Source organism: Acomys russatus, chromosome 30 (assembly GCF_903995435.1).
Source record: "Acomys russatus chromosome 30, mAcoRus1.1, whole genome shotgun sequence".
NCBI classification, from domain to species: Eukaryota; Metazoa; Chordata; class Mammalia; order Rodentia; family Muridae; genus Acomys; species Acomys russatus.
Window position 1 is genome coordinate 23381615 of NC_067166.1, and position 25684 is coordinate 23407298.

At 44.4% G+C, this 25684-nt stretch overlaps 1 protein-coding gene across 1 annotated transcript; it reads left to right on the plus strand.

Moving 5' to 3' along the window:
• The first annotated feature begins 5113 nt into the window (after positions 1 to 5113).
• On the plus strand, positions 5114 to 18943 carry Cd180 (CD180 molecule). Its single transcript, XM_051172482.1, has 3 exons — positions 5114 to 5395; positions 14501 to 14667; positions 17164 to 18943. Exons 1-3 carry the CDS (start codon positions 5306 to 5308, stop codon positions 18893 to 18895), a joined length of 1989 nt encoding a protein of 662 aa, XP_051028439.1. The 5' UTR covers positions 5114 to 5305; the 3' UTR covers positions 18896 to 18943.
• Positions 18944 to 25684: the final 6741 nt, after the last annotated feature.

The following is a 25684-nucleotide window of genomic DNA, read 5'->3' on the forward strand; positions in this document are numbered from 1 at the left end:
TTTATGGCCTGATCATCTGTCTTCCATAAACTAAGTTCCTAAGCTCCATCTACAGAAGCTAAGAGTGGAGAGGAGACGTCTTTTCTACCTATAAAACCAAGCAGGACATGAAGAAAGCTATGTCCTCTCTCAGGAAGTGATTGGTGTTGAGGGGACTGGTATTCGGCACAAGACACTTCAAGACCAAGTGAGTGCAAATGAGATTTATTTTCCCCAGAGAGGCAAAGGGCAGAGAAGAAGACATAAAGGCAGGAGATAGAAAATTAGGGAAAAGTGAAAGGGAACAAGTGAAAGGGGGAAGGAGTATTTGTTGCAGAGGGGACAAAGGATGCCTCAGGATAGTGAGGAGACAGATGTGGCCCATAGACAAATGGACGTTTATAGCAATAAAAGGGAAATCCCGTGTTAAGATTAGGTGTTTAATTTTAATTGGGTATGTTAATTAGGGCAGCCAAAGAGGGGCTTTCATTTGTTGGACTTCAATACTTTAGTAGCTGGACCTTGGTGGTCAGCCTCAAGAGGAGGAAGTGGCCAAATAAAGGACCTGAAGGCAAGGCAGAGGGAATGGGTTAGGAGGGCAAGACCTGCTGGAGCCATGTTTGCCATGCTTCAGCTGGCCAGAGTCCCTTTAAGTGCAGCCTGATGCCCACCCCACTGTCATTATCTACAAAGGAGTTCAGACATGTCATGAGGCAGCGCACCATACAACCTCAAAGAGACGGAGTCACTTTGAGCGAAGCTTTACTGTGGGCCTTTATGACTCTACACCTTGTATCATAACAATTTGATTAAATGTAGACAAGTTATCAGGAAATGTAATAACCCAAACTTGACCATAAAGCATATTCAAATATTCAAGAATATTTTAGAAAGCCAGGTATGTTAAACCATCTCGTGGGTTGGGGGGGGGGCAGGGGGGAACCATGCAATGGGAATGAGGAAGCAGCCTTGAGCCAAAAGCAGAAGCAAAACTGAACATATGAGGAGAAAACAGTAAGTCGTTATAACATCTCCTCCTGCTCACATGATAGAAGAGAAATTACTCATGCAGTGTTTTTCAAATTTGGAACACAACGCATATTTTAGCTTGTATATTCCTGAAAATAAGTTTGCCTTTGCACAACCACCTGGACAGGGCTCAAAGAGCAAATCGGGGTCTCCAGGATCCTGGGTCACTCTCAGACAGTGATTACTTACAACAGTGGGTCTCAGCCTTCCTGATGCTGCAACCAACCCTTTAGTACAGTTCCTCATGCTGTGGTAGCCCCTAACCATAAAATTATTTTTGTTGCTATTTCATAACTGTAATTTTGCTACTGTTAGGAATTGTAATGTAAACACCTTTGTTTTCCAATGGTCTTAGGCGACGCCTGTGACCTCCGACTAAGGGGTCTTGACTCACAGGTTGAGAGCCACTGTTGTAGGGGCACAAAAGTTATTCTAGAGACTTGACCAGAAATGAAAATGGTCAGTTCTCCAGAGTCACGCACTAAGTGGCTCCTGGTCATAAAGGATGAACTCTGTGGAGATCTTTAATGGAATAATGTGTATGGAATTTGTACACAAATCCATGTTGTTCATGGACTTCATGGAAATTCCAGGCTTCCACTGAGCTGGCTCCATATTGATGTGGATACTGGTCAGTAGTAATAAATGTCCTCAGTGCCTTTTCTCAGCTTATTCGCTTTCTCTCTGAAAGAAATTGTTCTCAGTATGACTCATGGCTGCTCTATCTCTTCCTGGCCAGCCGGGCCCATCATGGCGCTGTGAGTAGATTGGCATTAGAATGTGATAGCCTGCCCCGACTTGCTCCAAGTAACCCTTTCTAGTTTTTGTTTGCCAAGAAGACCCACGACCATCTGGAGGAAGAAGGAGAGAGCAGATTGTTAAGACACAGCAAGTGTAACTCCATTTTATTGGCTCAAGCCAAATTTGTTACACGAGTAAGTTGGAAATTATAATTTTAAAATAAGAGTAATGTCTTAAACAAAGAAGTTCCTAGCCAGGCGTGGTACTGCACACCTTTAATCCCAACACTTCAGAGGCAGAGGCAGGCAGATCTTTGTGAGTTTGAGGCCAGCCTGGCCTACAAAGGGAGTCCAGGGCAGCCAAGGCTATGCAGAGAAACCCTGTCTCAAAAAAACAAAGAAAGAAAGTTCCTTATAGAAAAAGTAGTCTGGGTCAGGAAGGATGATCAGTGCCTAAAGGTGCTCACTGCACAAGCTTGATGACCTGAGTTCAATCCCCAGAACCTCCATAAAGATGGTAGAATGAACTGGCTCCACAGACTTGTCCTCTGATCCCCACTTAAAATATGTCAGACATGCACATACAACAATAGTAAACAAAATAAACATTTTAAATAAAAGAGAAAAATCTAGTCTAATTCCATCATTGATAGTCTAAATGATCCAGAACCAGTTAGTGACAAAGATAGGATCTTAACTCAGGATGTTTCCTGTGATATTTGGGACGTATTGGTAAACAGACTGGCAGAGGTGGTAATGCATGATCTTGTGACACAGAGCAACTGGACACTTTTAACCTGCAAAGGGGACGGATTGGGGACATCACTTTAAATACCTGTGTGAAGGGGCTTGAATTTACTCACTTCTTAGCTGAAGGAAACTATATAGGTAAAATATAGTAGAGATTTCTACAGTTAAATAAAAGGCCACACCGACATATAGATAGCTAATATTGGCCAGAACAATTTCTTGAGGAATGGTGAGTTTTCTATCACTGAGACATTTTGGGACAGACTGAAAAATAGCACAGGATCTCTTGGTCTAACCACAGTAGTGGGGCAAAGGGCTGTGGAGGGGAGACTTGAGGCATGAAAATCATTTGAATGGGGTGACCTTTAGGAAAATGTGATTCTTAACAATCTGGAACCAAATAACGGTTTCATTCTTGCCTCTGAACTCTAAAGCCTATCTTCCTATCTGTTTGCAATAGTTTAAATTTTAATCTATTTCATATTTCAGGGTATTATGCCCTGAATATTTGATTTGAATGCTGTGGCAGAAGGTCACTCATATTCATTTATTTTCTTTTACTCTTATACACTGGCAGTGAGTCTTTGGAATCCATTATGTAAACGCACGCAAATCATATGCAAATGAGGTGGCCTCAGAAAATGACAAAATCTTATGGCCTTAACGGAGCCATCAAACCTTTCTTTAAAACAGAAAGTAATATGCCTTTTCGGTGTCTCTGGGGCAGGAGACAATTTCCTGGGAGCGATATTTACATGACATTGGAATTGGTGGTTCAGAGCCGCTCCCCTTCACTCTCTTTATGTTTATGTAGGGTTTTAAGGTTAAGAAAGCATTTTCCTACATAGGATCCCATCTGATCCTTGTAATTATCCTGTGATGTAAGCAGAACAGCTCCAGCTTTTCAGATGAGACACTACACTCAGAAGTGTGGTATCTTGTCGGAGTCAGTTGGTGAGCCTTGGGTCTGATGCTTAGAGGCTCTGATGGATGCCTTCTTTAAAGTAAAGTGACCTGTCACTCCTACTGGCTTAGATCACATTTTGCAAATAGCATCTTTGTTGATGAGGGACAGCATTTTATGGAAAGCCTGCTGACTGAGAACAGCCCTACTGTAGCCCATGAGAAATGCTTCCCACCAGTTTTCAGCCTCTGAAATCGACAGGTAGACAGACATTCTCTGTTCTGCCCTACTACTGAGCTGTTTTAGGAGGCCACTTCCTACCATGGAGAGTAGATGCGTGTCTCCTGTGTGGGCTCCGCCACGCTCTGGTGGTGTAGTCTAGCAGACATCATTTCATTGCTCTGAGTCATCAGTTTCTACAACTATAAAATGAACTGGTGGAGAAAAAAAGAGAAGAAAAGAAAGAAAGAAATAGAATAAAGAAGTGCACCTAACCAAACTAAAATCTGACCTGCTGGCTGCTAAGTGCTTAGTAAGTAGCAGCTAGTGTGAGCCCTGTCATGGTGGTAGTGACTCCACTGTGGAGTCTGCACTAGGGCTCTTGGAAGCAGCATGGAAAAACAGCAACACTGTTACCTCTCATATGTCAACTGGTTCAGGGATAGAAAAGGCCTGTGGTAGCTAAGTTCACTTGAGTAAGTGCTTGAACCGTTTTTGTCCCTTGGTACACCTTGACCATTCGAATAATTACCACCCTTTTCAAAGGATCTTCTCTATTTCTCCCCTGCCACACACACCCCCAGCACTCACTCACCCACCCCCACTCCACCCCACCTCACCTGCCACCTCAGCCAGGTTTTCTTGTAGCCTGAGCTGGCCTCGAACTCCCTATGGTCTTGAGCAACCCAGCCTCCAGGCTCCATCTCCCTAATGCTGAAATTATGGTGGTATTCTCATGACTGTTTTATGAGGTGCCGAGGGCCAGAACTTGGCTCCAGATCTTTTTTTGCGGGGGGTGTTGTTTGTTTCGAGACAGAGTTTCTCTGTGTAGCCTTGGTTGTCCTGGACTCACTTTGTAGACCAGGCTGGCTTGGATCACAGAGATCCACCTTCCTCTGCCTCCCAGAGTGCTGGGATCACAGGTATGGGCCACCATGGCGGGGCTATGTGGTTCCAGATCTTTTAACAGCTGTTTTGTTTAACTTGCACCATTTGAGAGGGCAGGAAAGTGGCTTCTACCTGAGCTGTTTTAACAGTCCTAAGTCACCAGGGTGAGAGCAAAAGTAATCTCTGTCCACAGGAGGATCAGTACTGGTCCAGGAAGCAGCTGAGCTTCAGCTAGCAGGATAGCTGAGCTTGTCACCTCCTGCCCTAGTTCCCAGTTTCGCAGCTCTCCCCTCCCATTTGCTGGAGCAGAGCTCTCTGCTCTGGCAGCATGACCCTTGTCACTCACGAGGACAGGTAGCAAAGTGGCGTCCTACGTAGTGCAGATTCCTGTATTCGCAGCCTCTAACAAGGGACAGGCACTAGAAGCTGGCAGAGTGGGCCAAACCCTTGAAACTGGCCCCAAGCCAGTGGGCAGCATCACACTGAGGCTCCAAAGGGCTGCACAACTGATCCATGTTCATCAGGAAGTGCACTGGGCCATTCTGGGGCTGGGCTTGGAGTTATTTTTGGCCAAGATGGTTGGTATGCAAAAAAGAACTTCCTCCTTTTTTTTTTTTTCTCGCTCTCTTTTGCAGCTGAGATCCAAACGCTGAGCAGTTCACAGCATTTCAGTTCTAAGATCAACTTTCTGAGTCCCTCACTGCCTGCCAAATCGTCAGGGCTATTAGAGTGTGATTAGATTGCTTGGCTCTGGACATAGAAAATCCTATCCAGCTGGGCTTGCTCTGGACCTGGGATGGCTCCGGACACCGGCTGCTTCTTTTTAGTGGCACTCTTTTCAGCCAGCTGTCAAGTCATCACCTCCTCCGATCAGATGTGCATTGAGGTGAGTCCAAACTATTTTGTCTCTACCGAGCTGACACTTGCTGAAATTTGTGAGATATGGCATAGAGACCATCTGAGCCTTGGCTTTCAGTCTCTACTGTCCTAAAGAGGACAATGGGAACCACCAACAAGATTTGGGTGAGCACACCCCCTCAATCCTGACACCCAAAGCAGGAGAGTTGTTTGGGCGCCATCCTAGCACATAGCCGGCCACTCCCCACATAGCCCTTTGGTTTCTTGGCTGTCATGGTAAAGTCTGGTAAAGACAGGCCCATGGCAGATTTCAGAACATTTAAAGATCATTCTGAATGAGATTGGCTTCCTCCTCCAATTGGACATCTTCCTATCTGTGGGACTAGCCCACAGGAGGATTATATGAGAATCAAGCCAACACGACATTTCTGTTTTAAACTGTAACAATATTTATCAACTTGTGGGAAGTTGTGGAGAGAATGGAGAAAAAGACTGGCCTCAGTCTTCTTCTTCTGCCATCTTAAAATGGTTCAGCCTCCCTCCCAGTGTCCTTGACTCTGGCAAATGGCCAATCCCACATGGGCCTGCTTGACAAAGTGTGAAGACAGAAAAGGCTGTGACTGTGAGCCTTGGGGGCAACCTTCGTAAGCTGCTTTCCTACTCGGAGACTGAAAGGGGCATATGAGCCAGGGATAGCTAGGGGCAAAGAGAACCTAAGACCACAGATAGAAGTCAGGCCCATGACCCAAAAGTCGGGGCAGAGACTTCCTAGACAAGGGTATGAATCAAACCCAAAGCTGGGGGACTGGAATAAAGAATGGAACAGAAACAAAGAGAAGCTTGCTAGCCTTGTGTTTGGGTGCACCTGGGATGCTCTCAGAGCAAGCAGAGATGGGATACCCAGGAAGAATTAGTTTACACAGGCTTCCGGAAGCAGAGGTGAGGAGTGGGGGAAATTACACAGTAGGAACTCATTCTCTGTCATTTCTAGAAGCTGCAAACGAAGGCTCAGGGTAGTGACAAGGTTGTTTTCCTCTGAGGACGCTCTTCCTAGCTTGTCAACGGTTGTCTTCTTGTGTATCTCCAGTGTGCCATCTCCATGCTTAGCTGGGTCTAATTTTCTCTGATTAAGACATTAGCTGTGCTGGTTTTGGTCCTACCTAGAGTTCCTCATTTTGCCGTACTCATATCTTGAAAGGCCTTGTCTCCAATTATAGTCGCGTGTGGCACAAGGTCCTGGAAGTTAGACCTTCAACATAAGAAGTTCATGAGGCAAGCTGGGCGTGGTGGTGCAAGCCTTTAATCCCAGCCCTTGGGAGGCAGAGGCAGGTGGGTTGATGTGAGTTTGAGGCCAGCTTGGTCTACAAAGTGCATCCAGGACAACCAAGGCTACACAGAGAAACCCTGTCTCGAAAAACTGAAAGAAAAGAAAAGAAAAGAAAAAGTTCATGAGACACACAGTCCCGGAAGTTAGGGCTAAAGGAAATAAAAGGGGAAAGAGCCACCATTGGTCCAGCTTTATTCACCTCATTCAAGTTGGAAGGCCAATTTCACACACCGTGTAGATGGCATAAGGGTATCGGGATGGGGACATCCCCTCCTCAGTGACCAAGGACGAGACCAGCACCTGCTGACATTATCCCAGGATGGGATAATCCTCCCATACATTCAGTTTTCACAGAACTAGGCCATTTGCAGTGCTCTATTCTACACTTAGTAGTTCAGCCTGCACCTGTGGCAGGCCTGGGTAGCCCTTCCCAGACCACAGGGAGTCCAGGAAGAGCAAGCTTTGCTGGGGTCTGTCTAGCAGAGCTTCTACCACCCACTAACCACCCACGGAGGTCACTAGCCTCTGGAGCTGCTAGTTCTCTTTTGTCCATGGCTCCTGCAGAAGACAGAGAAATGAGGTAGAAAGTGAGAAACTGCCTGCTGTCGGCCTTCAGTACTGAGCCTTTCAGGTCATGGGAGTGGGGTTCAGGGTCACAGATCCCCAAAGGCCCCATGTTACAACGAAGATTTCCCTTTTGGATAATAGACAGGTGTGAGTGAAATCCTCAAATACAACAGCCCCAACTCCACCCTGTGGCTGCTCCCCAGCACAGGGTTAGTATTAAATATCCCTGTAGCCTATTTCATTAATATTTGAGCTCTATTTTTTCTTCTTGCTTCTTCTCATTTTTCTTCCTAAGCCCCAGAATTCTAAGGCTCCTTAATGCTTGAGCATGCTGGGAATACTCTTCTGAGGGTTCCGGACCTCTAGGGCACAGGCAAGTGGGAGGAAACCGGATTGATTAGGAGGCACTGTGTGCTTTTGGTTTTCATGTGTGGTCTTTTCCTGCATTCAAAGCAGCCTGGCTCTACCCAGCCTTCCCCTTGCTTTCTTGACCCACTTCTAGCATAATCAGGGCTTGCTGCCTGTTGGCTCCTATGACTCACGTCATGAGCTCATCTTGCGTGGCATGACAATAAGGTCTTTGTTTTGTTGTTGCCTTCGTTTCAGCTTATTAAAGTTTTGTTGAGGCAAAAACACACATGCAGAAAATAAACAGTTAATTGCATTGCAACCAATACACAGACCCAGGCATCCCACACAGTGAATACTCAATACCTCAGAAGCTCTCAAGTCCCCTCCTTGGCATTAGTCCCATCATCAGGGTTGCTCTTATGCTTGTTAAAAAACAACTTTACACTCTTGGGATCATATTGTAGAAAGTCTTTTGGGCCTTTCTGCTTGAGATTAAATTGCTGACGCCTCCTGATGGCATGCACAACAGTCATTTGTTGATTCCTTCTGTTGAGTGACACTATTTTGGGTCGAAGACCTCACCACAATTTATCTGTTTCTCTACTATTAATAGAAAACTGCGTACATAAATTGCATTTCACGTTATGTATGATGCTTGTTTAGGATTTTCTTGATTATGTCTTTCTCTAGTATATGAATATACAAATCTATATGAGTACCTGAGTAGATGTGTGTGTGTGTGTGTGTGTGTGTGTGTGTGTGTGTGTGTGTGTTACATATTGGCAGCTTTATAAAACATTGCTACTAATTAACACGCATCGGCAGCGTATGTGACTTTTGATTGCTCCAGAGTCTTGTTAACATGTGATATTAAATGTGAGCCATTCTGATGGTTGTGAAGGAGTATTTCATTGGGATTCAATTTTTATTTCTCTGACGAATTATTAAATTGAGTACATCTTCACAGTTGTTTATATACCTTCTCCCTTCCTGCACTTCTGAGAGTCAAACCCAGAGTCACTTTCATGATAGACAAGCGTTAGGCCTCTAATATACACCCAGCCCTCTACAACCACTTCTGTGTGTGCGAAATGCTTAAAAGTCTTTTACCCATTTTCTCCTCCACTGTCTTGATTCGTGTGGGCTCTTCTTTATCTGATAGCCAATATGTTCTTCTGCTCCAAGACTTTCCTTTCAACTTTTCTAAATATGTCTTTGGCCAACTGGAAGTTCTTAATATTATTATAACTCAATTTTAACATTTTTCCTTTCATTTTCAGTACATTTCTGTCCAGTTTAAGAAATCTTTGCCAACCCCGAGGCTATGGTGATATTATTCCACAGTTTCTTCCGGAAGATTTATTGGTTCATATTTCTAAGTTTCACAGCTCAAGGACTGATGTATACATTTGTATATATGTGAATGTTGGGTAGAAGTCAGGATTAATATTTTAATAAAAATTTTTGCTTAAAAAAGTTCCCAACCTATACACAAATTATGAGAAAATTATAATAAAACGTCATGAGCACTCCGCAGAGAATCTTCTGTTGCTAAATGCCCCGTGTTCTCTGCATGCAAGTAACAAAATTACAACCATGAGTAGGCCTTTTGAGACTAGCAAATATGCTTACTAGGCTTACTAGTGCCCCTTGATGCTCCTGTTACATTTTCAAAACACTGTGGAATAGTTCCTTGGGACTGTAGGCTTACTTTCCCCACTCCCATTTCTAATAGACTCATCTCAGCCACTCTTTCCACCCACACCAGCTTAAGACAAAGTCCTTCTGTTTCTAGGGATGGGGCAGACTTCACTTAGCAGTGCTCCATGCTCAGGGATGCAAAAGCTTCTGGTGCTTTCGAGGGTGGGACGGTGAGATGACTCCTTAAGTGGGTGCTCCTCCTCAGGGGTAAGGTCCTTTGTCTGGATACTTCTCATGGGCACACCTGTGGGTGAGCTTACTGTCCCCAAGCTACAGCTGGGGGACAAGAGAGGCCCAGGTAACACAGTGCTGTGACCTTAGCTTTGAAGACAAGCGGGATAATTCTGTGGAGCAGTGCTCCTCAACCTTCTCAATGTTGTGACCCTTTAATACAGTCCCTCATGTTGTGAGGAACCTACCAAGCATAAGATTATTTTCTTTGCTACTTCATAACTCTAATTTTGCTACTGTTATGAATGCAAATATCTGATATTCAGGGTATCTGGTATGTGGAGATCTGCTATACTGAAAAGATTGTTCAAACCCTCCAGGGGTCTCGACCTACAGGTTGAGAACTGCTGCTGTAGAGACCCAGAAAATAAAGCATGTTTAGTTGGAATGCCCTTCACTTGAAGGAGTCAGTTTAACACCACAATTTTAGGGATGTGCCCTCCTGGCAAATTTTTGTTTCATTTGTTCTTTTCTTTTGTTTTCAGAGAGTAATCTTTGCTCTGGAATTTAGCTTACCAGTCAAATCCCTCCTTTGAATCAAGGTATGATTCAAGGGCGGGGGGGGGGGGGGTCAGTGTTCCCAAAGCCTCCTGCATGCATGTGTCAAGCGTACCACACAGCTCAAAAGGTGAGGATGAGCATTCCAGTGAAATACAAATGCTTCCAAATTAGAAAAATGTCTCCAGGCTTTGGAGGAGAAAAAAAAATGCAGTGGGCTGTGGCAGGAGGGAGTTGAGGTACAGAAGAAACAAACTAACTAACGTGCTGATGGAAAACGTGCAAAGCGGATACCTAGAGGGAAAGGCCATTGCAAATGCACATGCTGCTCCCCAGGCCTGCTCAAGGTAAAAGGCCCAGTTCTGAGCCCAAGCTGAGGGTGAAGACACTGGCACAGGCCCCAGGGCGGCCTGTGGGTCCTAAGCAAATGCTTCTTGACAAAGGGCAAGGTGTGTGCGCTTGCATGCATCCGAGTGGCTTGGCCACACAGCTCCACCGGCCCAGAAACTCACGTTAAGAAGGATGGACCCTGTCTGCAGTGCAGCCAGCCAAGGAGAAAGAGTGGAAAGGCAACTTTGGAAACTGCTCATCTTCCAGAAGAAAAAAAATCGCTCAGGCCTCAGAAAGCTGTGGCATGGGGGACATCTGCCTGGAAAGACACCAGAAGCTCATAGCCCTGGCAGTGGTTGCGCTGTTTGTTCCTGTCCTTCATCCTTTCTATTCATCCTCTGAAGCTCCGTCATTCCTCTCTGCAGTTAGAACTCACCCAAAGCTTTGGCCCTAGTCGCTGTGGCTAGAAAGACTCAGGCACGTTGTTGTAGAGCTTCTACCAAAAACGCAACTTCTACCTGAATCCAAGACCGCGACTACGTGGCCCACAGTGAGAGATGTTCTGACACACATGAACCTACGTTTTTTTCCCCTTCTCTCTTTAAAAAAAAAAAAAAAAAAGAATCAGTGTTCCAAGAGGCTAAGGATTGCCTCGGGACTAGTGAAGTCTAGAATTTTGACAACGAATGCAAGGAAGGTATGATTCCAGATTGGAAAAACCCAGAAAGTTACCATGGAGGGCAGCATGGCAGCAACTGGAAAAACGATGGATTGTTGGATAAAAACTCTCATCAGTGTGAAGCATTCTCAACCAGATATTGGTACTATGCCTGTGTGTCCTTGTTCTTAAGGAGGTATAAGCTGAGTGCCTGGAACTTACAAAACGTTATATCACAAAGGAACAAATGAGAATGACTCTGTGTGTGTGTGTGTGTGTGTGTGTGTGTGTGTGTGTGAATGTTCACACTTCTAGCTTTTAAAAATACAGTCAACTGAAATCCCACTAACTCTCACAGTCAGGTCATAACAACTTCTATTGTAAAACTCAGACTGTAAAAACTGTAGGGAGCACACATGTGTGTGTGAAGCCCAAAACCTGTTCGGTTTAAAATTCTAACTGACTCTCGTTGTCATCCTCTCTCCTGGAAATCAAGGGCAGCAGGGTCGTTGCTAGTCCCACCTCCATGGAGATGTGTGGAGCAGGCTTTAGTGGGATTCCTTCTTGGCACTAGCAGGCCTTAGCTACTCTCCTTTTTCTCTTTCTTTCTTTCTTTCTTTCTTTCTTTCTTTCTTTCTTTCTTTCTTTCTTTCTTTCTTTCCTCCTTTCCTGGAGTGAAACAGCGTTTCACCGCCTTGCTTTTCCTCCTCCAGAAGCTCGCTCCCTTGGCCCCTGGCTCAGCAGAGTTCCTGCAGCCTCTACTTTCTGAATGTCATTAGTGCAGTAAACAGCTTAGCAAACCCAGGAGAGGCTGACACAGGAAATCATTTCAGTGGCCCGGCATGTGTATTTAGTTGGGGGAAGTCGTTAGCCTTAGACCTTTTGCCAAAGGACTGTAATAGAGCCAGGCAGATTGGGGGATTCCCCTTTCTCCACATGTATGTGATATGCCAATGGAGACCAGAAAAGAAAAACTAGCCTCCAAGCTAACTGGAACCATAGGAACGCTGAGCCCTCAGCAGTCTACACCGATTCTCTCTGGGTGAGCCACGTGCTTTTTTTTTTCCCCACCAGCCAGCTAAATCTAAGTTTTAAATGCAAAGTGTGTATTTCAAGGACATTATGTGGATGGATTTGTGACAGTGCCTAGAGGACCTTGGGTCTATAAAAATGGAGAATAAATTACAAGGAAATATAAATATGGCATTTTCTTCAGCGACATTTACAATAACCTCACAGCACAGAAGGAAAACAGTGATTTCCTGTTGATGGGTCTGCTTAGTGGAGGTAGGAAAAAGTGCGTCACTGAACAGGAAATGGGAGTTAAGCAAAATGTGATTAAAATGATGCCATCTCAAGTGCCTCGCACTCCGGAGCAGAGGACGGTGTGTGCACTCCTCTTTCCGGCTAGGGAAATCTGTTTGTAGTCAGCAATAGGAAGGCAGGTAGACTGGAGTGTGCTGGAGCAGCCTCCATGGGCCAATAGAAAGCAAGTATGTGGCTTCATGGATTCACTAGGGTGTAAGATGATCTGAGCACTGGTGGTCCCTGATGCTCCTCTTCCTGTGCCTCCAATGGTACTTTTCTTACCTAGGAGCTTCCCTAAGCAAGACCTTCCTTCTTACCTCCCCCTCATCAGACACACCCCAGCCCTCTATACTACAGTACTACTGCCAGATAAGCCATGACTCTATAATTCTGTGGATTTCTGATGAATAGCCTCCCATTTCTACTTAGTTCAAGATCTGCATCTTAGATCAGGGATGTAAGAGGTAATCCCTATCATGTTTTAGGATCTTCAATTATGTTGGGCACAGGATGGACTCGGACCCACACATCTATGCTACTTAGTTTCCCTTTTAACATTGCATTAAGAAAGTTTGTTATAAAAATTAGTTACAAGAGCATCAAAACATCCATTCAAGGACCATCAACATTTGTCTGAATTTACCTACCCAGTTCTCTCTCCTACCCTCATTTTCTGATTGTTTGTTTGTTGAGACAAGGTCTTTACTCTTAGACTGGTTTAGGATTCACAGAAATTATCCTGTCTCAAGTGCTGGGATTATTGAATGATCTCTCTCTCTCTCTCTCTCTCTCTCTCTCTCTCTCTCTCTCTCTCTCTCTCTCCCTCCCTCCCTCTCTCCCACCCTCCCCCCTCTCTCTCCCCCCCCCCCACCCTCCCTCCCTCCCTCCCTCTCTGGAAAATTCATTACTTCCCAATACCATCGAGCTCTGTCTTCAGAGTTCTCGGATGCTGTATAATATCTTTTCCTAACATTTTAAAAACTTATAATCTAAGCAAGGGATACTCTATTATTTGCTGGTCTAAAAATGTATGTATCTTTCTCTTTTAAAAATAACTTTTAAACAGTTATTTTATGTGCATGTGTGAGTACATGCCATGGCCTATATGGAGTCAACTTGCAAAAGTTGGTCTATCCTGTTTGCTCAAGGGAGCAGGCTTGGTGGCAAGTGCCCTTATCCACTGAGCCATCTCACTAGCCTCTTCTTTACCCCTTAATAAAAGCTCTCTTCCCTCTTCTTCCTCCTCTTCCTCTGTTCCCTACTTTTCCCAGTTACTATATAGAAAGTCTTGCTTTCACCAAGCACCGTGGTGCACGCCTTTAATCCCAGTACTCTGGGAGGCAGAGACAGGTGGATCTTTGTGAGTTTGAAGCCAGCCTGGTCTACAAAGTGAGTCCAGGACAGCAAAGGCTACACAGAGAAACCCTGTCTTAAAAAAAAAAAAACTGAAGAAGAAAAAAGAAAGTCTTGCTTTCTGTATTTGGCTGACTGCTAGTTTATGAAGTTTTAACTTAAAGGTGCCGTGTTGTAGGCATAAGGCTAGACCTAAAATCTTGACTAGATTCAAATTTATTCATTCATTTGGTAGCTTGTTTTGGGTAAGAATATTTCTACAGGGTTCCTCTAGGGAGCACTTGATTCTGCTCACCTAGACTTATACCAATGATCGTGTGGCTATAGACAATCTTTTTCCCTTCCAGGACTGAGGACTGAACCCAGGCTTGTGCATGCTAGAAAGTACCCTTGCTTTGTTTGTTTGTTGAACCGGGGTCTTGCTGGGAAACCCCCTGACTCTCTCCAAAGTGCTGGGGTTTAGAATCTGCCCTCCATACTTTGGCTCTTAACTGGTCCTTTGCTAACAAAGTGTGTGGTTTTCTTAATACCCCCTAATCCCATCACTTAGCGTTCTCTGATAGGCTACAGGTGTCTTTTACTAACTGACTCACAAGAGCGAGTGCTTTATTCTTACTCTTTGTGGTATCTTACTAAAAACCTATAATGAATGTGGTTGTTCATAAGCATTTTGTGGTTTTGCAAGTACATTTTTGGTAAAGATCACTAGAAGTGGGATTGCTTTTCAAAAGGAAAATTATACATAGTTTTGCTAGAGAGTGAATCAAACTACTTAATCCAATATTAATTTATATCTCTTCTCCCATCAGAAAGAAGCCAACAAAACATACAACTGTGAAAACTTAGGTCTCAGTGAAATTCCTGGCACTCTACCAAACTCAACAAAATGTTTGGAGTTCAGCTTTAATTTCTTGCCTACAATTCAAAATACGACCTTCAGTAGACTAGTTAATCTCTCCTTTCTGGATTTAACCAGGTAGGCATTTCAGTTCCTTGTGTGATCTTGACATGTTACTTAAGCAAAATTGTACCCTACATCTCAAGTGTCTCTGATTCAATCTCCTATAGGGCCACAGATAAGCTGTTTGTGTATTTATCCTTTCCCAAGGAACACATTTCGGGTGGTATCTTGCAAACAAAGTCAACCAGGAGGAAAATGTTCAGCTCCCCAGCTCTGCTTCAGCAGTGCTCTTTAGCAAGCTCTAAGGCAATGGTTCTCAATCTGGGGGTCGTGACCCATTTGGGGGTTGAACAATCCTTTCCCAGGGGTTGCATATCAGATATATACACCACAGTTCATAGCCGTAGCAAAATTACAGTTATAAAGTAAGCAACAAAATAACTTTATGGTTGGAGTCACCACAACATGAGGAACTGTATTAAAGGGTTGTGCATTGGGGAAGTTGATAACCACTGGTCTAAGGAGTATTGCTGGGGAAAATGAAAAAGAAATATTTAGGCCAAAACAGATGCCATATTATACTGCTTATTAATATAGTTGGCTGTTACTGGAAAATGGCATTTTAGGAGAAACTCACTGATCCCTCTAGTAACATGGAAAATGGCATTTTAGAAGAAACTCACTGATCCCTCTAGTAACATTGGTTATTTTTTTGGTTTTTGTTTTTGGTTTTGGTTTTTTTTTGAGACAGGATTATTCTTTGTAGCCCTGTGTCCTGGAATTCACTCTGTAGACCAAGCTGGCCTTGAAATGACAGATATTTGCCTGCCTCTGTCTCCTGAGAGAGCTAGGATTAAAGGCCAGCATCCCTGAATCTGGCTTCTATTAACTCTTCATCTACTTGTTCTACACAAATTGGATAAAGAGTTTCATTAGTTGTTCAGAAGGAAGAATTATGATTCCAGTTCCTGAAATATAGCCTGAAAGTCCTATCTGAATGCTGGACCAACGCTGGGAACAAATGGCAGAAGTGTCTGAAGCAAGGGAGTGCACAAGATTTGTCTATGAGGAAAGGGATGCCTGATGCTTCTGTGACATCTGTGACTCCTGCAGCAGCTCTCCACACTGGTCCTTCCATTCCTGCAGAGCGGGAGGACGCACGCATCTACAATTATCTTTCATGTTTATAAGCACCACTGAGAGATACCATGGCCAATATCTATTGTGTTTATAAAATTATCTGTATTATCAGTAGGCCCAGCTATCAATTAACAAGACACAGACACTTGTTATATTTTAAAATAGCCTTAGTTAACCTGGGGCAGGGCAGATATCAATCCTCTAAACTACCTCCCATAGAGGGGCAGGCATGGGATCCCTGCCTCAATCCCACACCATCTGCTTCTAATAACTTCTATCAAGCTACCTTTCATCTATAATCCCAAATACTTGCTAATGTTCTTCATCTGGGCCGGATTCTCCATCCACACTGGCCATGTGCTTCTCCTCCATCTAACCCATGGTGGCTTTCCTCTCTTCCCTTCAGGTCTCTCTCCTTTCTCCTCGTGGTGGTCTTTCTTCTTCCCAGAATTCCTCTCTCTCCTAGCCCCACCTATCTCCTGCCCCGCCCAGGTGGGATGGGCTTTTTATTAAGCAAAAGGTGGGTCACACAGACAGCAAACGGTAATTAGCATCTAAATACATCAGACCATCCCCCAACAACTATCACTACTCACTTGTGGTTATAGGAGGGGACCATCAACACACATGTGTGCAAACAGAGGGGTGTGTGTTCCTGTGCACATGTGCATAATTAATCCAGGAATTTTAGATGTAGTACCAGGATTGTGTTACTGAGTCTTTACTATTCTCCAGCTCAAGGAACATTTTCCCATATATCACTTGACACACAATAATTCTCCATGAGCCCATTTCACATTTAACTGATGAAAAAGAGGGCAAGACCATAGCCCAGTGGTAGGATGTATGCTTAACATATGCTAGGCCCTCCCTGGAGTCAATCTTCACTAACTGCCCCCCCCATCAGTAAAGGCTGTATCTTACCCGTAATGTTACCAATATATAATGTCTCCTATGTGTTATAGGTGGTATATTTTATATTAAATTAAATAGTAAATCTAGTTTGGTTTTTATAATCAGTCAAATCACTTATTTTTTCCTTACTATTACTACTAATACTAGTAATAATAATAATGATAATAGTAATAATAATATATCTCTAAATGTTCACTCTAAAGAGGCAAGGGATACAGAATAAATTCTGAATCAGAGTGTTCAGAACTAAGGCTATCTATACATTAATCCAACAAATTGTTCTGGGGTATGGAAGAAAGCTCTGTTGTCCTTTTCAGTGATGTACACTAAACTACCTCCCATAGTGGGGCAGGCATGGGATCCCTGCCTCAATCCCACACCATCTGCTTCTAATAACTTCTATCAAGCTACCTTTCATCTATAATCCCAAATACTTGCTAATGTATTGCTAATACTTGCTAATGTTCGGTCTTTTGTCCTTGAATAAATGATTGTAAATGCCCTTCTCTCTTGAAGGTGCCAGATTTACTGGATACATGAAGATACTTTCCAAAGCCAGCATCAGTTAGACACACTGGTGCTGACTGCAAATCCCCTGATATTTGTGGCAGAAACAGCACTGAACGGGCCCAAGGCACTGAAGCACCTGTTCTTCATCCAAACAGGAATATCCAGTCTTGATTTCATCCCAGGGCACAATCTGAAACACCTGGAAAGTCTGCATCTCGGGAGCAACCATATTTCCTCCATTAAGCTCCCCAAAGACTTCCCTGCAGAGAAGCTGAAGGTCCTAGATTTTCAGAATAACGCGATCCATTACTTGTCTACAGAAGATGTGGGCTCTCTACAGCTAGCCACTGATCTAAACCTTAACTTATGTGGGAATGACATCACAGGGATAGAGCCCGGGGCTTTCAAGTCAACCGTCTTCCAAAGTTTAAACTTCGGAGGGACTCTCAAATTGCTCGGTATCTTCCAGGGCTTGCGGAACTCCACGGTCGAGTCTCTCTGGCTGGGAACGTTTGAGGACATTGACGATGGTGACGAACTCAGTTCCGCCATGTTTGAGGGTCTCTGTGAAATGTCCGTTGAGAGCATCAACCTACAGAAGCATCACTTCCTCGACATTTCCTCCAACACATTCCACTGTTTCACCGGCCTCCGGGAACTGGACCTCACAGCCACTCACCTGAAAGAATTGCCCGCTGGGATTGTGGGCCTGCGCAAGCTCAAGAAACTAGTTCTCAGCGCAAATAAGTTTGAGAATCTGTGCCAAATCAGCGCCGCCAACTTCCCCTCCCTTACACATCTTTCCATCAAAGGCAACACAAAGAGACTTGACCTTGGTACTGGCTGTTTAGAATACTTGGAAAATCTGCGGGAGCTTGATCTCAGCCACGACGACATCGAAACTTCTGATTGCTGCAACCTGCAACTCAAAAACCTGTCTCACTTACAAAACCTGAACATGAGCTACAATGAACCCCTGGGCCTCAGGAGTGAAGCCTTCAAAGAATGCCCTCAGCTAGAACTCCTGGATTTAGCGTTCACCCGATTGCGTGTGAATGCTCCACAAAGTCCCTTCCAGAACCTCCATCTTTTGAAGGTTCTAAATCTCTCCCACTGCTTCCTTGACACCAGCAACCAGCAACTCCTCAATGGCCTGCCAGCGCTCCGCCATCTAAACTTACAGGGAAATCATTTTCCAAATGGAAATATCCAAAGAACAAACCTACTTCAGACCCTGGGAAGCCTAGAAATCCTGATTTTATCACTCTGCGATCTCTCCTCCATAGACCAGCAAGCCTTCCTCAGCCTTAAGACAATGAGTCATGTAGACTTGAGTCAAAACAAGCTGACATCCAGTAGCATTGAGGCCCTTGGTCATCTTAAGGGGCTCCACCTCAATCTCGCCTCCAATCACATTAGCGTCATCCCAGCCAATCTCCTCCCCATCTTGTCCCAGCAGAGTACCATTAATTTAAGACAAAATCCCCTTGACTGCACTTGCTCAAACATTTACTTTATAGAATGGTACAAAGAAAACCTGCAGAAGCTTGAGGACGAAGAGGACACTCTTTGCGCAAATCCCCCATTGCTGAGGGGAGTCAGGCTGTCTGAAGTCACGTTGTCCTGTGGTATCACAGCTGTGGGCATTTTCCTTCTCATTGTGGTCTTGCTCTTGTTCGCTGTCTTGGTGATTTTCGCCGTGAAATATTTCCTCAGGTGGAAATACCAACACATTTAGCTCAAGGTTTCCAGAGAACACAGATGAATGTGTTTAGCAAACTTGCCCCAAGTGACACTGCCCCAAGTGACACTGCCCCAAGTGACACTGCCCCAAGTGACTTTTCTATTGTTTTCTAGCACTGGGCTGCGGTTCATTGAGGTTTTCTGAATGTGAATGTTGTATTCACATGAGTCTCCCATGGTGCTGGGGTTGGAGGCCCAGATGCTGCTGTGATGCACAGAGCGACTTCTTCCAGTAAAAAGTGACATACACTCACTGATACCCCATAGCAACCCCACTCATCCAAGAAAGAAGCATGCATGTGCACGCACACACACACACACACACACACACACACACACACACACACACACACACAAAACCTCCACCCAACCTGGTTATGCTAGGGCCAACCCTGCCCCTCCACTCTTTTTCTCACACTTCTGACATTTTGCTTGAGGCTGAGCTCTCTGTAATTGAGCCATTTGGGGAAGTTAGGCCCCAGAAAAGTCTCAGTGCTCATTTTAAATGACAAAAGGTTAAAAAAAAAAAAAAAGTACAGTGAATTTAAAAGAGAAGACAAAGTAATAAAGTCTGCTCTCAACTAGATTCTACTAGTCACCTCAATTATTTGCTTTCTAAGGTTTTTGAGAAGCCCTTAGGGCACCAACCGTACAAAACTTTTTTTAAAATTTTTTTTATTAATTCATTCTTGTTACATCTCAATGTTTATCCCGTCCCTTGTATCCTCCCATTCTTCCCTCCCTCCCATTTTCCCATTATTCCCCTCCCCTATGACTGTTCCTGAGGGGGATTACCTCCCCCTGTATATGCTCATAGGGTATCAAGTCTCTTCTTGGCAACCTGCTGTCATACAAAACTTTTAAAGCCTCATCCCACCCATCCCTGAAGGTTAGGCTTCCATCTCTCTCACCACAAGGAGGCTCCCCTTGTCCTGTCTGGTGTCCTGGCTCTTGGGTTGCAGGCATAGAGGTGGGCTGTGGTCCAAACGGCTCTTTTCATCATTCAGGTTTCTGGTTCTTGGACCTCTCTCCCACGTGAACCGGGAGATGGCTCATGTCTGGTTCCCAGGCTGGCCTTTCAAAGCCTGTTATTCCCTTTGGAGACTATCGAAGAACATCTTCACAATGGAACCTTGTGGACTTATGTGTCCTGGCACACCTAGCTGTTGGGAATGCGATGAGGCCAGTTTAGTGAGAAGCTCAGTCCAAGGGTGTCCCCAAGGGTTGTAGTGGTGACAGACAGCTTGGGGCTACTGAATGCAAATAGACAGAAAGGACAAGATAGTTGTCAATGCCGCAACTTAATCCCTTTCAAGTCCCAGAATCCTTCGGATGCAGGCTAGATCTTCTGAAGTCTGAATTGCTGGTGGAAACTCTCTTATACTTACAGTTACTGTTCTCTGAATCCAGGGATTTAAGCAACAATAGATTGGTAATATTTGAAAAAGATTGGACAAATACCAAACACATGTATAGTTCATTTCCTCATTCCCTGAACAACATAGCTATTTTCACAGCATCTAAACCATATGAAGTACTGCTAATGGTCTAAAGTCAAAAAGTATATGGAGGAGTGTGTGTGTTGTATGAAAACATTATTATATTCTGGGTTTTTTTTTTGTTTGTTTGTTTTTGTTTTTGTTTTTTTAATAAGGACTCTGGTATCTGAGGGTTCCTAGACCCAGTTTCCCCATGAAAACCGAAGGGCAGCTACATAAACCCTTGATTGAATGCCATAACCAATTTTACGGTAGATACATTAGCTAATTATGAAATGCTGGTCGAATATCAAAAAAGAAGAGCCAATGGCAACATTCAGCCATGTCTGCTCTTCACTCCTGGGAAAGCTGCTTAGGCAAGTGGCTCCTTAGGGATGTCAGCCCTGCCTCTGCGAGCTCCTGCCATCAGTCCGCACACCTCTGGGGTTTGCAGGCATGCTTTCCTCTTCTGCGAGTGGCTGTTAATCAAACGCAGTGGTGAATGATGTCACAGCCACTGAACTCTCCAGCTTCTTTATTGTCCTTCTGGCTCTTCAATGTCCAGAATCACGACTGGGGCCAGGATAAGGGTTCAGGGTGTGGGCTCATGCTCACCCATGAATGTTCCTGTGGAGGCCAAAGGTGGGAGTCATGTGAGTGTTTCACCATCCAGGGCTCCTTACTGAACACAGAGCTTACTCAAACCCCAAGGATACACCCATCTCCATGCTCTGTTGCCACTCTCCAGCTCTGGGGTTATAAATACACACTGCTCTGCCCATCTTTTCACGTGGGTGCTTAAGGAGCTGAAGTCAGCTTGTGCAGAAAGCACTTTACTCACTGACCCACCCCTACCCCCAATTGGGTGGCAAATGTCAGTGTTCTAGTTTACTCGGGAAGACTGATCGAAGAAAGAGAGCCACTGCAGGATGAATTTAGGCTTCTCAGCAGCAGGAAGATCAGCCTCTAAACAACTGAACACTGACAGCTTCCTAGAGGCTCTTTTTTTTTTTTTTTTTTTTTTTGTTACACCAAAGGCACTTTTAGCAAATCAACTTCTACATACCAAAACTTATTTTAAATTTTCTGATATAGGGATTGTCTTGAAAGACCCATCACCTAATAAATTCTCAGCCATAAGAGTCTAATTTGCCAGGTCTGTCTTGAGACTAAGCTATGCAAAGGCTCTGAGGATCTTTTGAAAGAACAACCCCAGTGACATCTCAGATAATGATCACTGACAGAGGGCTACTTCAACGCTTAGGTGCCAGATCCACTCCAGGTACAGTGGTTCTGCTAAACGTCTGCTACACCCCAGCCCCTCATGTCTTACATTTCAAATACTGAGATGTATCAAGCCTCCAGTCCCTGAGCCCTTATCAAAGCTTACTACTGTCACCAAGCCTGTCCCCACTTATCCTTACCTCTGGTCAACATCTCTGTTGCTTCCTGCACTGCCCCTCCCAATTATTTCTCACTAGCCATGCCCAGAGCAATCTGTTGATAATGGATTTCTAAGCTAAGCCTTCAGCAATTAGGATATTGTTGAGATGAGGTTAGCTCTGGATCCCTCACCAATGACTGTATCTCTAATGTCCCACCCTATTATTTCTGCTTCCCTCCTACTTCCCCCATCTCAAGGTGCAGATGGATCCCACATTCAGAATGTTGCCTTGGGAAACACGAACCCAATTGTGTTCCCTGTCTATTCAGTCAGATGTCAGCTGATGCCTGCCTTAGGGATGAACTGAAGATAGAAGGTACTAATGGTGAATCTCCCATTCTATATGTGGTGGTTTCGAAGACAATGGCCCCCAAAAATCAAAGGCAGTGTCACTATCAGGAGCAGTAGTGGCCTTGTGGGAGTAGGGTTGACCTTGCTGAAGGAGGTGTGTCACTAGGAGGTGGGATTCAGAGAAACTCAGTTCACTACCTACTGCCTGCTGATCCGGATGTAGCACTCTCAGCTCCTCCTCCAGCACCATGTCTGCCTGCATGCTACCATGCTTCCTGTCATGGTGCTAATGGACTAAACCTCTGAAATTGTAAGCCAGCCCCAGTTAAATGTTTCCTTTATAAAAATTTGGTGGTCATATACAAGGGGAGGAGGTCCCCCTCAGTCACAGTCATAGGGGAGGGGAGTAAGGGGAAAATAGGAGGAAGGGAGAAATGGGAGGATACAAGGGATGGGATAACAATTGAGATGTAATATGAATAAATTAATAAAATATATTTTTTTAAAAAATTGGTAGTCATGGTGTCTACATAAAACCCTAACTAAGACACTATAACCACACCACTTTTCTTAACAATTTATAACTTGGAAAACCAGAAATATTCCATTAAAAAAAATCCCTGCTACAGATGCATTACACTAAAGGCCCCAAAGTATTAAGCCTTGGCAAGCCCTAACTGCCCATCTTGCTTTCATTTGTCAGGCCTGCCGCACTTCATGCCCTGTGACTTGCTGCTCCTGGGCACCACGCTGATCTAAGGCTCTTTGACAGCTCCTGTGTATTAAGCAACAGTAAATTCAGCCCACAGAGTCAGGAAGGGAGCTATTTGATGGCTGCTGTCAATTTTATTGCTTTATCTGGTTACTAGGATAGGATCGGTAGACGTTGTGTGTTTATTGGTTTTATGTATTGCATGTTGTTGCTGCTCTGACAAGCTACACCTATAAAAATGTGTTATTGTTGCATGATGTAGCCCAGTGAGCTGACCCTGCATTTCAAAGGGTACTGAAGCAAATAGCATCGAAGTCCATAAAAGCTGCCTGGCCTCCATCACAAAGGCCTCTCTGCGTGAGCTTCAGCTCTTATCATCCAGGAAAGAATTATACCCTTTGCTGTAGAAACAGCCATTCCTTTTAACTGAGCACAGCACACTCCCAAACATGGGGCATTATCTGAAAAATTCTGAGACTGGATGCTTTATATTGCTCTGATTTGTCCAACTCTCTGGGAAGACGCAAGTGCAATTTTGAAGTTTACGGAAGTATGAAATAATGGGCTTGCTGGTGTTTTATTTGTACATCGTGTGAGTGGAGTTACAAACAGTGGTTTTTTCTCTCTTCTCTGAGTGTGGAAGAGGCACCTGAATTACAGCAATAGAAAGTGGTTGTCTCTAAGCTGGGAGGCAGCGCTGGACATGTTAAGAGTGTAACAGTCTAGCACAGTAGGAGCTAGGCTGTGGCATAAAGGAAAAATCTTAGTCCATTACAGCTCCAAGCCTAGGTGAGCACCAGAGTCACAAGGAGAATTCTTGACAAAACAGAAGTCTTCAGCCTACCTCTGGACAGTGGCCCCCACTCTCCAAGTGATTTTATATAAAATCATTTCTAATCTTAATTTTAGCAACCAACAGCAGAAGCATGTTAGGCTTGTGATTCAAATAAGATAGAGTCTGTCTCCATGTCCCAGGAGAGGAAGTTTCTTCCCAAAAAGTTGGACAGAAGTAATTGACAAAGCTCTCAGTTCTGAGGTGCAACATCCTGCCAGGCAACTGGACAGCCTTTCTTGCCATGCTGTCTTTTTTCTCCTCACTACCCACCCCTGTTTGCTAACAGCTTAAAAGTGAAATCATGAATCAACTATCATGGAACTTGGAAAGACTCAATGGGCTATGCTTAAAGTCTATTGGTGCTCACAAAAGATTAGGCTGGGAAGATCACTGAAGATCCTTTGCCAGCCAGGTGCAGTGGACCACACCTGTAACCCAGAACTTGGGGAGGCAGAGGCAGGAGGATCTCTGTGACTTTGAGGCCAGCCTCATCTACAAAACAAGACTAGGACAGCCAAGGCTACACAGAGAGACCCTGTCACAAAAAAAAAAAAAAAAAAAAAAAAAACCCACACAAAAAGCAAAAGCAAGAAGAAGATGAGGAGGAGGAGGTAAAGGAAGAAGGAGGAGGAAGAGGAAGAAGAAGAAGAAGAAGAAGAAGAAGAAGAAGAAGAAGAAGAAGAAGAAGAAGAAGAAGAAGAAGAAGATCTTCTACCCTTTCTACTTAATGTTCACTGATCACTCGGCTGTTTAAGATGTGGGTCTACGGGGGCTGGAGAGATGACTCAGCAGTTAAGAGCACGAACTGCTCTTCCAGAAGACCAAGGGTTCGATTCTCAGCACCCACATGGCAGCTCACAGCTGTCTGTAATTCCAGGCTCCAATACCCTCATGCAGACATACAGACAAAACACCAATAACAAAAATTAAAAGAAAAAAAAAGGCAAACAGACGGTAAAGCGGTCCTCCAAGCGTTCACTTACTCCTCTTCCTTTCACTTGGGGCATCTGCCTTCTTCATGCCTTCCTCTGCCCCTTCCTCCTCTCAGTTGTGGACGGGGTCTCTTACTGTGTGTTCTAGACCGGCCTCAAGCTCATTGTCTTCCCACCCATCTCTTGATTTTGGAAATATAATGTACACAACCACATCCAGTTTGGTCCAGGAGCTCTCTGAATAGCTTGAGTCTCCCTTTATCTTCTCTTACAAACAATCCAAACAAATAACCTAGCTACAGTAATAGATAAGGGCTTAAGTGAATTAGAAGATGCTATGATAAATGGTGAGATAGTCCAGGCTCTTAGAAGGAAGAACTTATTACTATAAGAATGTCAATTCAGATAGAAATCAGAGAAATGCGTATCAAGCTGAGAGAGAGAGAGAGAGAGAGAGAGAGAGAGAGAGAGAGAGAGAGAGAGAGAGAGAGAGAGAGAGGAGAGCTGGAGAGAGGGCCTAGGAGTTGAGTGTTTGTGTTCTTCGTGAGAACTGGAGTCTGGATCCCAGCACCCACACCAGGTGGCTACAACTCCAGCTCCCTGGGATCTGATGTGTGCTCTGCCGTTTGCAGGCACTTGTACACAGAGATCCCCCCCACCCCACCCCATGCATAAATAAAAATAAAATGAAGCTTGTTTTGACAAAAGAAGAAGGCTGGAGAGGCAAGGAGGTTGGGTGTGGGGTCACAGGCACTACATGCCATACCCGTAGGGTTATTGGTAGATTGGTTCAGCTCTTCTAGAACCATATGGCAATAATCAGTCAAATACGTGGCCTGGGAATTCTCAGAGGTTACATCCCAGGAAGCTTCATATGCCTGCCAAGACTTCTCTCTCAGCATGCATTATGGAGGGGGAGAACCACTGAAACTCGAGAGCTCCTTACTAGGAAAGTATGTGTTAAGTGGGGAAGGCATCCAGCCGTGTCCCAGAGTGGTTAGTGGTTAGAAGTGATGGGTTAGACGCAACGTGGTGGCACATTATTGTAAATGCGTTTAGAAAAATTGAATTTGGCAGAGTGTATTTGAGGGA